Raw genomic sequence first — 14,180 nt, forward strand, 5'->3', positions numbered from 1 at the left:
CGCCCAATCCAATCACTGAAGACCCTCGTTCTGGAAAAGAAAAAACATAATAAACCAACAATATACTTACCTTCCGCAGATCTGTAAAGTCCAACGATGTAAATCCTTCTGAAGGGGTTAAAACATTTTGCAGCAAGGAGTTCCGCTAATGCAGGCTGCTCCTTGCTGCAAAACCCCGGGGAATGAAGCTAAATATAGGTCAATGATCTATATTTAGCTTCATTTGCGGTGAGGCGCCCTCTGCTGGCTGTTCATAGATCGTGGGAACTTACCTAGAAAGCTCCCAGGCTCCCAGGCTTTCTAGGAAAGTTCCCACGATCTATGAACAGCCAGCGAGAGGGCGCCTCACCGCAAATGAAGCTAAATATAGATCATTGACCTATATTTAGCTTCATTCCCCGGGGTTTTGCAGCAAGGACCAGCCTGCATTAGCGGAACTCCTTGCTGCAAAATGTTTTAACCCCTTCAGAAGGATTTACATCGTTGGACTTTACAGATCTGCGGAAGGTAAGTATATTGTTGGTTTATTATGTTTTTTCTTTTCCAGAACGAGGGTCTTCAGTGATTGGATTGGGCGTTAAATAAAATATTACAACAACCTTTGTTTTTATTTCATAAAAATAATTTTTAATAATGTGTGTGGTTTTTTTTAACCCTTTCATTCAATTGGATTAATAATGGATAGGTGTCATAATTGACGCCTCTCCATTATTAATTAGGCTTAATGTCACCTTACAATAGCAAGGTGGCATTAACCCTTCATTGCCCCATATCCCACCGCTACACGGGAATGGGAAGAGAGTGGCCAAGTGCCAGAATAGGCGCATCTTCCAGATGTGCCTGTTCTGGGGTGGCTGGGGGCAGATGTTTTTAGCCAGGGGGGGGCCAATAACCATGGACCCTCTCCAGGCTATTAATATCTGCCCTCAGTCACTGGCTTTACTACTCTGGCGGAGAAAATTGCGCGGGAGCCCACGCCAATTTTTTCCGCCATTTAACCCTTTATTTTAAGAGCTAGAACGGCCAAATTTTGCAGATACACACTACTAACATTAGTAGTGTGGATTATGCAAAAAAAATGGTGATATGAGATGGTTTACTGTATGTAAACCATGTCTCATATCATGTCGGGTTTAGGAAGGAGAAAGCAAAAGCCGGTAATTGAATTACCGGCTTTTTGCTATCTCGCGCTGTATGAAGGAATAATATATATATATATATATATATATATATATATATATGTGTCTACTGACATATATATATATATACACTATATATATAGACAGTATATATGTTTTTATTTTTTTTTTAACACATGGATCCCTTGTATAGGCGTATGTCGGTTTGGCAAGCCTGCGATAAAAACACGCAGTACGGCTGCCATACGGATTACATACGGAGGATGCCATGCGCAAAAAACGGTGACACACCCTGCCTACGGAGGAGCTACGGACCACTATTTTCGGGACTTTTCAGCGTATTACGGCCGTAATATACGGACCGTATTTGCATACGCTGAGTGTGACGCCGGCCTAAGAGTAAGTCTAAGACATCCCCCCCTCCCCTCAAAGTATTAGCTACACATGAGCAACTTGATCTGTGCTGCCCTGGTCCAATGTCCAGTTTGGTTCTCCATGACAGTCGGTCTTCTTCTGTGCCTGGCATCCTTGGCCAAAAATCATAAGTGCCTTGCGATGTGACCCTTATCATGACATTGCAGGGTCCAGGATGCTGGGCACAGATATGAAGACCTGCTACCACAGAGGTCTGGATGTCAGCACAGGGCAGCATGAGTCAAATTGCTACTCTTTAATGGAGACACATTAAAAAAAATAGCAGATCCAGTAGCAACAACATGCTGATGGTTTCCAGTTATCAATTTTATTTTGTACACTGAAAGAAGTTAAGCAAACTAAAAAGAAAATAAGTGACAAAAATATATTACAAAGATGCTATACTTTGTACTTACCACTTAGTTATTGAGTAACCATACATGAGGCTTTCATATGTACTGGTGATAGTAGTAATTTGGTTGAAATATTACTGATCAGAAAGACACCACCAGGAACTGAAGCCAACCACAATCTTAATCTTAGCACAACCATGGCATGTGTTGGATGCAGAAATTTACCTTTATTTGGATGGTGACTTTTTTCAGATCTTCATCTTGATCCATTGTAAGGTCATCGTCATAGAAGAGAGACAGAGGGGCGCAGCTGCTGTGCACGTAGTGATCAAACTTAGATTTATTTTTTTTGCTGAGGTTTTCCTCTATCTGTAGCAGCATAGTTGCCTGTTGCATGGCTGCGTTGGCCGTTGCATTATCGTAAACCCTTCGAAAGAAGATTAAACAAAATATTTCTATGGACAGATAGAGAAGTCGATAGAAACACACAAAAATCAGTATTAGGCTACGTTCACACTAGCGTTGTGCGCCGCTGCGTCGGCGACGCAACGCACAACGCACGCAAAAACGCGGCAAAACGCACGCAAAAACGCTGCGTTTTGCGACGCATGCGTCGTTTTTTGCCGAAATTCGGACGCAAGAAAAATGCAACTTGCTGCGTTTTCTTGGTCCGACGCTTGCGGCAAAAAAGACGCATGCGTCGCACAACGCAACAAAAAAAAACGCATGCGTCCCCCATGTTAAATATAGGGGCGCATGACACATGCGTCGCCGCTGCGTCGCCCGACGCAAACACGACGCAAAACGGGAAACGCTAGTGTGAACGTAGCCTTATCTATCCAAGCAATACCTCTGAAATGTATCAGCAAGCAGCGCTATGAGCAGGTTGATACAGAGGATGGAGGAGATTCCTAAAAATGTTCCACACAGTATATAGGCCATTACGGGATCAACAGCATACATGTCTTCAAAGCCATAGTCATCCACCAGCGTCATGCGGAATATGGAGAACAACATCTGTGGTACAGTGGCCATGTTGGATACTAGACCTGCAAAAATAAAGAAGTAATATCCAGTGGCACATAATACATTTCTTCAATGGACGGGTTTATTTGTCCTAAGAACGTTTGGAGACGCATTGTAGAAATATGAAGGACAGTAAAAGCTCCTGAGGTTGGGATTCGGAAAAAGTGAAACTCCTATATTATATAGAGTCATTACAGGCAGAGGGATCTATTTCACGTGTTTATTTCTGTTAATGTTGATGATTATGGCTTACAGCCAATGAAAACCCAAAAGTCATTATCTCAGTAAATTAGAATACTTTATAACACCAGCTTGAAAAATGATTTTAAAATCCGAAACGTTGGCCTACTGAAATATATGTTCAGTAAATGCACTCAATACTTGGTCAGGGATCCTTTTGCATCAATTATTGCATCAATGTGGCATGGCATGGAGGCGATCAGCCTGTGGCACTGCTGAGGGGTTATGGAAGCCCAGGTTGCTTTGATAGCAGTTTTCAGCTCGGCTGCATTGTGGGGTCTGGTGTCTCCCATCTTCCTCTTGGCAATACCCCATAGAGAACTATGGGGTTAAGGTCAGGCGAGTTTGCTGCCAATCAAGCACAGCGATACTGTTGTTTGTAAACCAGGTACTGGTACTTTTGGCAGTGTGGACAGGTGCCAAGTCCTGCTGGAGAATGAAAAGCTTGTAGGCAGAGGGAAGCATGAAGTGCGCTAAAATTTCCTGGCAGACGGCTGCGCTGACTTTGGTCTTCATAAAACACAGTGGACCTACACCAACAGATAACAGACAGCATATACACTCCTGAACATTGATATTGCGACATTAAGAAGGAAAAGTCAATTCTCATGACCTATTATCACACTCCTGAGCTCTTACACAAATGAAATCCAGCAATCCCTGAAGTCTGTGGGAAGATGTAATACTGATAGCAGCTCTCGCGATCATATTTTCTGGACTTGTGTTTCGGTACTACAAAGTATTGAAGCACATCCACGTTCCACCTACATGAGCTTCTACAATGTCTCATTCTACATCCATTGACATTAATGGTGGCAGTCCCTTTGCAGATATGACATTCTCGCTCTTCTGAGAAGGTTTTGGAGTTAATATGTGGGAAATTTCGCCCCTTCAACCAGAAGAGTATTTGTGAGATCCATTCTAGTTCATCCCAAAGGTGTTGGATGGGTTTCAGGTCGGGGCTCTGAGAGGCCGGTCATGTTCTTCAACCTCAAACTTCACAAATGATGTCTTTATGGACCTTGTACACTCGGCACAGTCATGGGGAACAGAAAAGGGTCTTCCCCAAACTGATCCCACAAATCTGGAAGCTATGATTGTGGGTCACCCTGCGGGCTAGGGGTTACTCGGTACCGGGTCTGGTGGTTCACAGGGGATGTCACGGTGGCGACCCGGTCCATGGCCCAGGGCGCCCATGTAATAGGGGAAGGTCTTTAAAGAGAATAAAGTTTATGTTCGTGATGCCACCTGTGGTATTCGGTCAGGGTGATGCTGCTTTAAGGGGTTCGCTGGGGTGATGTTATGGCAGCTAGGTGGTATATCTTCCCACAGGTGAAGTGTATCCCCAGGGTTCCCGGTGTGTAGATGTTGGTATGGTGAGAGGTGCAGAGAAGAACAAAGACACAGGATTGCAGTCTCTTTACCTTGTTTACTGTTGGTTTCCGCAACCACAGTCCCCCTGGGTAAGTTAGGTGGGAGTCTACCACTCTGCGCTTTCTGTCTCTAAGTCTGCTGCCACTAAGTGTCTCAGCAAGGTCTTTAATCGTTCTGCTGTCCTAGGACAGGTACCTGTATGGCAGGCAACTCGAGCCGTGTAAACTGGGGTCTGTTCTCGGTGACTCCAGGCTCCTGGGTGCTGCTGTGCCACAGGTAATTATGGGCAAAGTCCTTGTAGAACAATACCCTCCGTTTCTGCTCTGTGTTTTATAATCCACAAAAGCCTCAGGCTCCCAGTACCCGGATTCTTGCGCTGTAACTCTTCAGAGGCCTGCTCGTGGCCTCCTAGAGCTCTCACTTTCCTCTGTGCTCCACTCCTGTCTGTTCTCGCACACAGACTCCTACTCCAAACTCAGCTCACTCCACCTCCAAACCAGGATCTTTATTCAGGGAAGCTGCCCTAAAACAGGGTTTTGAGCTCCCCCTCCTGGCCTGGAATTGGAAGGTGTTGTGTGTGTGTAAACCTACCAAAGGAAATCCCACTTGTCTCCAGACATAGCACTATCCTCCCCGTGAGGAAGACAGCACTACTGTGGTATCCGAACTCCTGGAGTGCCACATTTTTGTGTCCAAAGCGCTGCCGATTCCTGACCGTGTGCACCTACCCTTACAGGACTGAGCTGGTATCCGTAAGCTTTGCACCGGTCTGTCACATGTTAGCGAAGACAGACAGCATGGCGGAGAGCTGGTAGTTATGCACTGTGGAAATGGGACTGAATTCAATAATTAAGAAGTGTGCCCTAATACTTCTGTGTTCTGACAAAGGACAAGCTGTTCTACTAAAAGCAGGGCTTCATACAGCATCGTCAATAAAAACGTAAAAATGTTATAGGTCTATAAATGCAGTGACACGAAAACAAATGATCTTCAGAAATAAAGTCTAAAAAATGTAACGAAGCAAACCACACAAATGAAAACAATGAGTGGAAATTATCTTACTTTGTTGGTACAGCACCACAAATACAATCTGACATAGAGGTGGTTTTATATATTTGCAGTGTATTCCCACTATTACGCAAAGGGCTAAATTATTATTTACACATTATGCACAGTGCATCTGATCTGCGTCTGGATCGATTCCATGTAATTATTTTATTCGGATGGGATGTAATAGGGGTTGTGATCCCTGCAGGGTACAGGCTGTAGTGGTGGTGGCTCAGAAGAGACGGCTTAGTGCACAGTGGAAAATCGTTATTTGCTTCCGGCATTTGATAGCCTTGATTTGTCTGGTATTGTATAAAAATATCACATCCTGTATATACGAATGATAATAAAAATGTGAACACTTTACCTCCAAAAATGATCCAGAATGAACAGGCATAAGGAATGTAAAATTCTCCATACAGAAACAGGAATTTTAAGATGTCAGTTACAATCTTTCCAAGCATCACAATGAATGGACCAAGAAGACTGATAAAAAACAATAAGAAAAAAACATTACAAAAAGTGCCAAGTATGAGAGCGTGGAGTGTGTGCATATAAGCCATTAGTAATACGTCATATGCAGTTGAGCTCAAAAGTTTACATACCCCGGCAGAATTTTTGCTTTCTTGGTCTTTTTTCAGAGAATATGAACGATAACACCAAAACTTTTTCTCAACTCATGGTTAGTGGTTGGGTGAAGCCATTTATTGTCAAACCACTGTGTTTTCTCTTTTGAAATCATAATAACAACCCAAACCATCCAAATGACCCTGATCAAAAGTTCACATACCCTGATGATTTTGACCTGATAACATGCACAGAAGTTGACACAAATGGAATTGAATGTCTACTAAAGTTAACATCCTCACCTGTGACCTGTTTGCTTGTAATCAGTGTGTGTGCATAAAAGATGAGTTAGTTTCTGGGATCCAGACAGACTCTTGCATCTTTCATCCAGCCACTGATGTTTCTGGGTTGTGAGTCATGGAGAAATCAGAAAAATTGCATAAAACAGGAAAGGGATCCAAAAAGATATCCAAGGAATTGATAATGCCAGTCAGCAGTGTACAAACTGTGATTAATAAATGAAAATCAGGGGCTCTGTAAAAACAAAACCACAGTCAGGTAGACCAACAAAAATGTCGTCCACAACTGCCAGGAAAATTGTTTGTGATGCAAAGAAAAACCCACAAATAACATTAGCTGAAATACAGAACTCTCTGAAAACTAGTGGTGTGGCTACTTCAAGAAGCACAATAAGGAGGCGCTTGAAGAAAAATGCGTTGCATAGTTGAGTTTTGGTGTTATCATTCATATTCTCTGAAAAAAGGCCAAGAAAGCAAAAATTCGGTATGGGTATGTAAACTTTTGAATACAATTGTATGTCAGGGTGCTTATCATATACCAGTCGGGGAGGAGCCGGGCATCAGATCCCCCATGATCTGATATTGATGGCCTCTCCTAAGAACATTCCAACAGTAGCTTAAAGGGAATCTGTCTGCAGATTTTTGCTATGTAATCTCAGAGCGGCATGTTTAGGGGCAGATACCCTGATTCCAGCGATGTGTCACTTACTGGGCTGCTTGGTGCAGTGTTGATAGAATCCCTGTTTTCGCTGCTGTAGATGTATCAGTGTCAGAATACTGAGCTGTGTATAATCTCGCCAACACCACTGATTGGTAGCTTAATATGTACAATATGCGCAAGATGCCAATTGGTGGAGGTGAAGTTACACAGATTAGCTGGACTATTGTACATACGACACCTAGTCCTGAAAATGATAAGCTCCTGCTTAAAAAAAACACTGATTGTTTTGAATCTACAACAATGGTTGGTAAGGTGCAAAGATGGGATATTGCTAGATATAACTACTCACATAATCGCATTCCCTCTGGACGTGTGTCCTGTCTGTTTATCATGTTTGCCAATGTGGGGGAGTTTTTTGTTTTCCAGATGTTTGTGGATGGTTGTGAATTTTAAAAAAGTTACAAGATTTTGAAGTGATTTTATGTACGTCTGAAATTTCTGTGCAAATTCTGCAACATTTTAGTAGAACATGCAACTGTTTGCTCTAAAAAAGTGCAAGGGGGGTAAAAGACAACAAAATAAACAGCATTTTTTCTTTTGTGTAAAATTGAAAAAGAAAAAAATGACAACAAATATCACTAGAGGAAAAAAAAGGTGACTTAAAAAAGGGAGTGACAGATCTGGTTCAGTAGCTTTGTCATGCTGCAGAGCTTATGCTACAGAGACATATTAACTGTTAGGGCTCATACTCACCTGCGAGAAACTCGGATGAGTCTCGCATGTCAATACCCGGCACTGCACCCGGCACTCAGATCGGAGCGAGCGGCCGCAAAGGAATACATGCAGCCGCACGCTCCGCTCCTGAGTTCCGGGTATTGACGTGCGAGACTCATCAGAGTTTCTCGCAGGTGAGTATGAGCCCTTAGTCAGTGATTGTTCGGAAGTCAACCCTGTTGTCATTTTATTTGCAAATACAGATAATGGGGCTTTTGATCAAGAGAGCAATGATTAGAAAAACTGCTCTGGAAAATGCCCATGCTCGGGGGACTATGTGATTTTTCAAGACTGATAACAGAAATTTAGTCAGGAGCTAAGAGGAAAGGGGACGTGAGCAGATAACAGCTGTATAGAAACCAGAGGACTGGTGAGAGTTGGGTGGTATCTCCAACCTTAACTTCTCAGCCTAGAATGTAGTCACTGCATACTTGGCTAGGCTCTGGTGGCCAATCTCTTTGGCAATAAGCTGTACACTATGTAAGATAAAAGCTCTCATTGAAGGAGAATGAAAGCAGATAGAATCCCGAAACAGGATACATGGAGTCCAGATAACGCAATGATCATATGATCATTTTATAATTAGTCTATAGATAATAATTATATCCATTTCAGTGTAAAAAGTATGGATGCAAATATACCGCTGACTTATAAACTATCGACAGGTGGATTCAGCAAACCTATCCTACTACTTACCGGATGGCTCTGGCGTGCTTCATCAGCCGCAGCCAGAGAAAGACAATGGTGACTGCAAAGACTCGCACATGAGAAACATGTAGGTCAGAATTTTGCTGCACAACCACATCCGCTATATGTGTGAGAATAACAGCCAGAAGTAGAAAGTACACAATCCAATCGAAGACATTCCTGAGAGAGATAAAAAATTATACAGTTGTATAGGAAACTGTCATTTAGGGTACAGGAAAATGTGTTAGAAAAGTACTAAGTTGTCAAAATTGTATGCATTGGTGCAATAAACAACACTGTTGCATAATATACATACCCTTTAATTAAAATACAACTAAGAATAGGGTTTAATGTCAGTGCTCTCACTGTATATTACAATACATATCCAAGGGGTGAAGTAAGTATTGAACATGTCACCAATTTTCTAAGTAAATATATTTCTAAAGGTGCTATCAACATAAAATTCTCACCAGATGTCGTTATCAACCCATCCAATCCACACAGGCAAAGAAGTCAAATCATATATGTCCATAAATTAAGTTATGTGCAATAATGAGAAATGACACAGGGAAAAAGTATTGAACAGGCTTAGTGAAATTTAGTTAATACTTCGTACAAAAGTCTTTGCTGGTGATGACACCTTCAAGATGCCTCCTGCATGGAGAAACTAGTCACAGGCATTGCTCAGGTGTGATTTTGAAACTACTTGAAAGTTTCCTTGTCATGTGTTCAATACTTTTTTACTGTGTTTATTTAGAAAACTGGTGACATGATCAATACTTATTTCATCTGCTGTAAATAATACAGTTTACAACAAATAGCCCTTGTCTAATCTTCATGTAATGATCTATTAATTTGCGTTTAATATCAAAAGTTAATTTTTTTTATCATTGTTATAAATTAGGATTAAACCTCTGACCTTTGCCGGACGCTGTGTAAAACACCGCACCTTGGGACATTTAATACTGTTTATATTAATACGTTAAAATTAGAAATTAATCTCACAATTATCAGGCTGTGAGTTTAAAGGTTTTCTAAAGCTCACAAAATGGAAAGTAATTGTACCATTTAAGTTCCGAGTGTTTCTAATCTATCCAATGTGTAGTGTTCCAGTGCTGAGAAATAAAATTCAGACATCCACTGCAAATGAGAGAAGATGTGAATGAAAAGCTAAAAAAATTCTACTGTTCAATAGAGATAAAAACCAAGACTCGGCCCACAGGAACTCCAATTTTAGACCCACCAATCAAATTCATTATTAGTACTGACTTTAATCGTCTAGTCAGTATTGGTGAGTGGCATAAGATCACGTACAAATAGTTACAGTCTGCAGCTATCCTATGTATGTTTATATAGGGCTATCCTTTTTATTTAAGAAAACAATGAGCAGGAACAGATGAGTTTTCTAAATTACATCCCTTATCAAACATTCTAATATGTCCCTAATGCCTTCCTAAAAGAAGTGACTTTGTAGCAAAAATTGGATCCAATCTTCCGGGCATGCAGAGAGGGATCCCACAACCCTCTGCGGTGCCCCTCACTGCGAAAGCGCAAGATCACATGCATTGAACTAACTAGCTGTTACGCTCCTAGGTGGTGCACGTGGTTCATGGACCCACTGTGCCACAGACTGGACTTACCCTGGAGGGGTGTGACTAAGCTGCTACCTTGGTGTTCTCTGGAGCCTCTAGTGGTGAGGTCAGACTTGTGCGGTAGGTAGCTGCCAGGTACCACTCCAGGGTGACATCCGGCCGTAGCTGCTGACCCCAAAGGGCAGAGATGCTACTTCTGCTTCTCGGACAGAGCAGGATGCTCACTTGGGACAAATTCAGATAGGACAGCCTTTTGGTGCAAGTTCACACAGAACGGCTTCTCGAGACAAGTTCACACAGGACAGTCTCTCGGAACAAGTTCACACAGGCGGCCATGGGGATAAGCTCACAGTCCTGGATAGGACAGCCTCTTGAGGCAGGTTCACACAGGACGGCCTCTCGGGACAAGTTTACACCGGACAGCCTTTCAGGACAAGCAGACAGGGCAGCCACAGGGAAACGTTCACTGTTCTGGCTTGGGTATTCAGTCCCAAGTGTGGCAGACAGTTACCGTCGATGCGACCATGGGGTACGGACACCGTCAAAGCAGTCACAGGGATACAAGGGCAGATACACAGGTTCTCAGGATACGGGACATTATCAGATGAGGGAAAGGGGACCTCAACCACCTAACGGAACTAAAGGGGGTGTTCAGGCGCCTCTCAGTAGGGGAGGGTGTTGTCTCCCAGCTATTGACTGGGAGACACTTTGCAGGGGAATGCACATATTACTAAATGCTTCCTAGCACCTGCTGGGAGCATTTATCATGTGCGCACACTGCCCCTTTAAGAACAGGGGAGTATACGCACCCTTGCCCTATGAACGCCGCTGAGACACCGTTGCATGCGCAGAGGAGGAAGAAGACAGGGACTGGAGCAAGCCAGGGATCTCACCACGGCCAGGGCGGTAAGTAAGCCGGGGTCACTGCATGGTGACAAAACAGGGCACGATGCAGGGGTGCCGAGCACAGCGCTACACTAGCTTTGCCTTGCCCTTTGTTAAGCAGTTGCCAAACTGGTTAGTAAAGTATGAGGCAAAGCTGGTTTACTTCACAACTTGAGATCCTCCTAAATACAATGAGGGCAGCTGAAGATAATAAAAACAAAAAGAAAATACAGTGTCCTTTAAAAGAGTATTGCAGCTTACGCCTAACTAGGTTATTGCAATTCCACTGGGTAGGCAATAACTGATAAGTAGAGAGTGTTTCCACTTCCCACCACTGAGACCACCACTGATTGCTGGAACAGTAAACTTGTGTCCATCATTCTTCCTTGGCCGGTGTAATCTTTTTTTCCGCTGTTCTCCATAAAACTTAATGTTTTTGGATCTGACAAGTTTCCTTTATTAACCTGCCGATATGGGGTTAATCTGCAGGTTAATAGTGTTATGAAGGTGTCTGGCCACAGTATTCAAAGTGCGGCATCCAGGAGAAAATGAACTTTATTTCTCTCGGGAGCAGTCGGCTTTCAGTCATGCAGGCAGGTTTGGTGCAATTACCGTTACTCAGAGCACTGAGAGCGGCGGCTGTACCCACGACCTTACAATCTCTGACAGGTGGCTCTGTACGTACTTATGAACTGCTAATCCGGCTGTCAGTCAATGTCCGGGCGTTTTAATCACTGTAATTGGTCTGGTCTTGCCTACATGACTGAAAGCCGGCTGCTCCCAGGGGAAATAAAGTTTATTTTCTCCTGGGTGCAGCACTTTCAATACTGTGCTCGGGCTCCATCATTAACTATTAACTTGCTAATTAACCTTTATCTGCAGTTTAATAATGTTTTTGGACCTGACAGGTTCCCTTTACGTTTTATGGAGGACAGAGAACTAAAAAGACTATAAATAAGGAGAAAAGCACAAAGAGAATAAAAAACTGCAGTTATGGGGCTGTGCTGATGCATGAAAGAAAGTAAAAACAGCAGCATCCTGGATACACACCAAGTTCACATCCAGCCTATATTCCTGAGAGGGACACTCCCATACATGAGAAATCTGAAACTTGGATCAGGCTGAAAACAGCATATTAAAGGTCTGAAAGTTAATCAAGAAATGAAGATTGCAAAATGGAAATGTTTCCATGTCAAACGTATCTACAGAGGTCAATCCATCCCTGACACCTGCTATGTTTAAGTAGAAAAGTTCTAAAAAAAAAGAAAGGTGGGAATAACTGAGAATACATTTCAATTAAGCTGTACAGCAGTGCTTTTGACAGGCTGTGTCGAACAACTATAGTAACCCCTGAGATGGGAACATCAAGGATAGATGAATATGACTTGAGGATCTTCAATGATGAACAGGTTAATTCAGCATCTGGTTAGCTGCGGATAGTGAGTCATAATGGCACAAAAACAGATAATACATACCGAGGAAGCAAATTCAAAACAGACACCAAAGAAGCATTTCTCTCCATGGAAGAGCAATGCAAAGATCCCAGTGGGCAAAGTCAAAGAAAGTCTCATCAAAAGCTAATTAGACTGTGGCCTCAGGGAAACGTATTACTGAATGAAAAGAGTGGGTCCAGCAGTCTTCCTTCTCCCTTTGCTATTAAATGCTTTATAACTGAAAACTTGAGCACGGATTGAGCTAATACTATTGTTGAGCGGCTTCTGGTAGTTGGTAGGGTTGAGAATACGAGAATGAAAGGTCAATGAGTCACTTGTCATCACAAATGTATGAATTCATATTGCCTCACCCCGGGCAGGAGAGAGCTAGTAGCTGCCAGAAACATGTGAGACAACAATTCATGATTTGTTTTTATTTACATTTTTCTTTCTTTTCAGTTTCAGGAGAATGATCCTGATTCTGATTTAGAGTGCCCATAACCATAACCCATTTAGATGAGCCAATACTCGGCAATTTCATTTGTGATTATGGGCCTCTGCAGTGTTGAATTGGGGTGGTAAGAGCCCACCAGTAACATTGACTTGGGGGGCCCTCTGTTCAGCTTCATGCAAATATCATAGTGGTGGCCAAAAGTTTTCCTTTTTTTCAAAGTGTGATATCTTCTGTCTGGTTGTTGTGATGCCATTTTCCTGGCGATGAATTGAAAGTGCATGAAGTTGTATACTATTTATTGCTCACAACATAGAGAGTAACATTTTTGTTTGCTAACCAATTATTTACTAAATTGGATGTGTGCTTAGGATCATTGTCTTGCTAGAATTTCCAGCCCCTGCCTACTTTGGTTTTACCATGTGGCAGCTTTACATGCTCCAGTATATCCTTCTACCTGGTATCATTCATATTTCCATCAATTTTATGCCAAGGGCAAATGGCAGATGCAGAAAAGCAGCCCCAAACCATGACATTGCCACCACCATGTTTCACTGTAGGAGTTTGGTACTTTACATCACTATAGTGTATATATATAGTGCTTGCCATCACTACCAAACAGATTGAACTTGAATTGAACTTGGATTTATCCTACCATAACACCTTAGACCCATCTGTCTTCTGGTTCTTTGCAGAGAGGAAACTCGTCCAGTCAACCCTACTGCTCTTAGCCGTTGCCCCAACAGTTTGGTGACTCACTTTGACCCTATATTCTTCATTCATTTTGTCATGATACAGGTCGGGTTTTGCTTCTTGCTTTTCCTTCCCCGGCCTGGTTATGGTGGGGTTAAACTTTCCTGCCCCTTTTTGGTTTGTGGGTGGCTATTTATTGGTGCCACTCCTGTTAGCATTTGTCAGTGATAGTTCAAGCCCCTGGCTTGAGCAGCTGACCCGTATACCCTCGTGATCCTTATGCCTACGATTATCCGTATTTGTGCCTGACTCGTTCCCTATCCTTGACTGTGTGTTTGGTAGCTTCCTACAGTGTATGACTGGGCTTGTATTTTGAAATCTGCCTCCTGCTTTCCATCTCCGTTATTACACTTCCCATCTGGCTTTGACTCTCTGGCTCATGCCCCGACTACATCTTGTGTCTTACGTTTTGGATCCTGCACTCCCATCTGGTTCTGATTTCTGGCTGGTCTCTGGCCTCGAGCATTGCTGTGACCTCTGGTACT

At 42.8% G+C, this 14,180-nt stretch overlaps 1 protein-coding gene across 1 annotated transcript in view; it reads right to left on the reverse strand.

The window, feature by feature from the left end:
- LOC138641512 (transient receptor potential channel pyrexia-like) overlaps positions 1–14,180 on the reverse strand; it is a 243,104-nt gene that overhangs the window by 70,270 nt on the left and 158,654 nt on the right. Inside the window, exons 14-17 of the mRNA XM_069728992.1 lie at positions 8,591–8,761; positions 5,961–6,079; positions 2,757–2,955; positions 2,132–2,333 (exon numbers count right to left, since the gene is read on the reverse strand). Coding sequence (XP_069585093.1) covers positions 2,132–2,333; positions 2,757–2,955; positions 5,961–6,079; positions 8,591–8,761 — 691 coding nt within the window. The remainder of the gene's footprint in view (positions 1–2,131; positions 2,334–2,756; positions 2,956–5,960; positions 6,080–8,590; positions 8,762–14,180) is intronic.

The sequence above is a fragment of the Ranitomeya imitator genome, chromosome 6 (genome assembly GCF_032444005.1).
Source record: "Ranitomeya imitator isolate aRanImi1 chromosome 6, aRanImi1.pri, whole genome shotgun sequence".
Classification (NCBI taxonomy): Eukaryota; Metazoa; Chordata; class Amphibia; order Anura; family Dendrobatidae; genus Ranitomeya; species Ranitomeya imitator.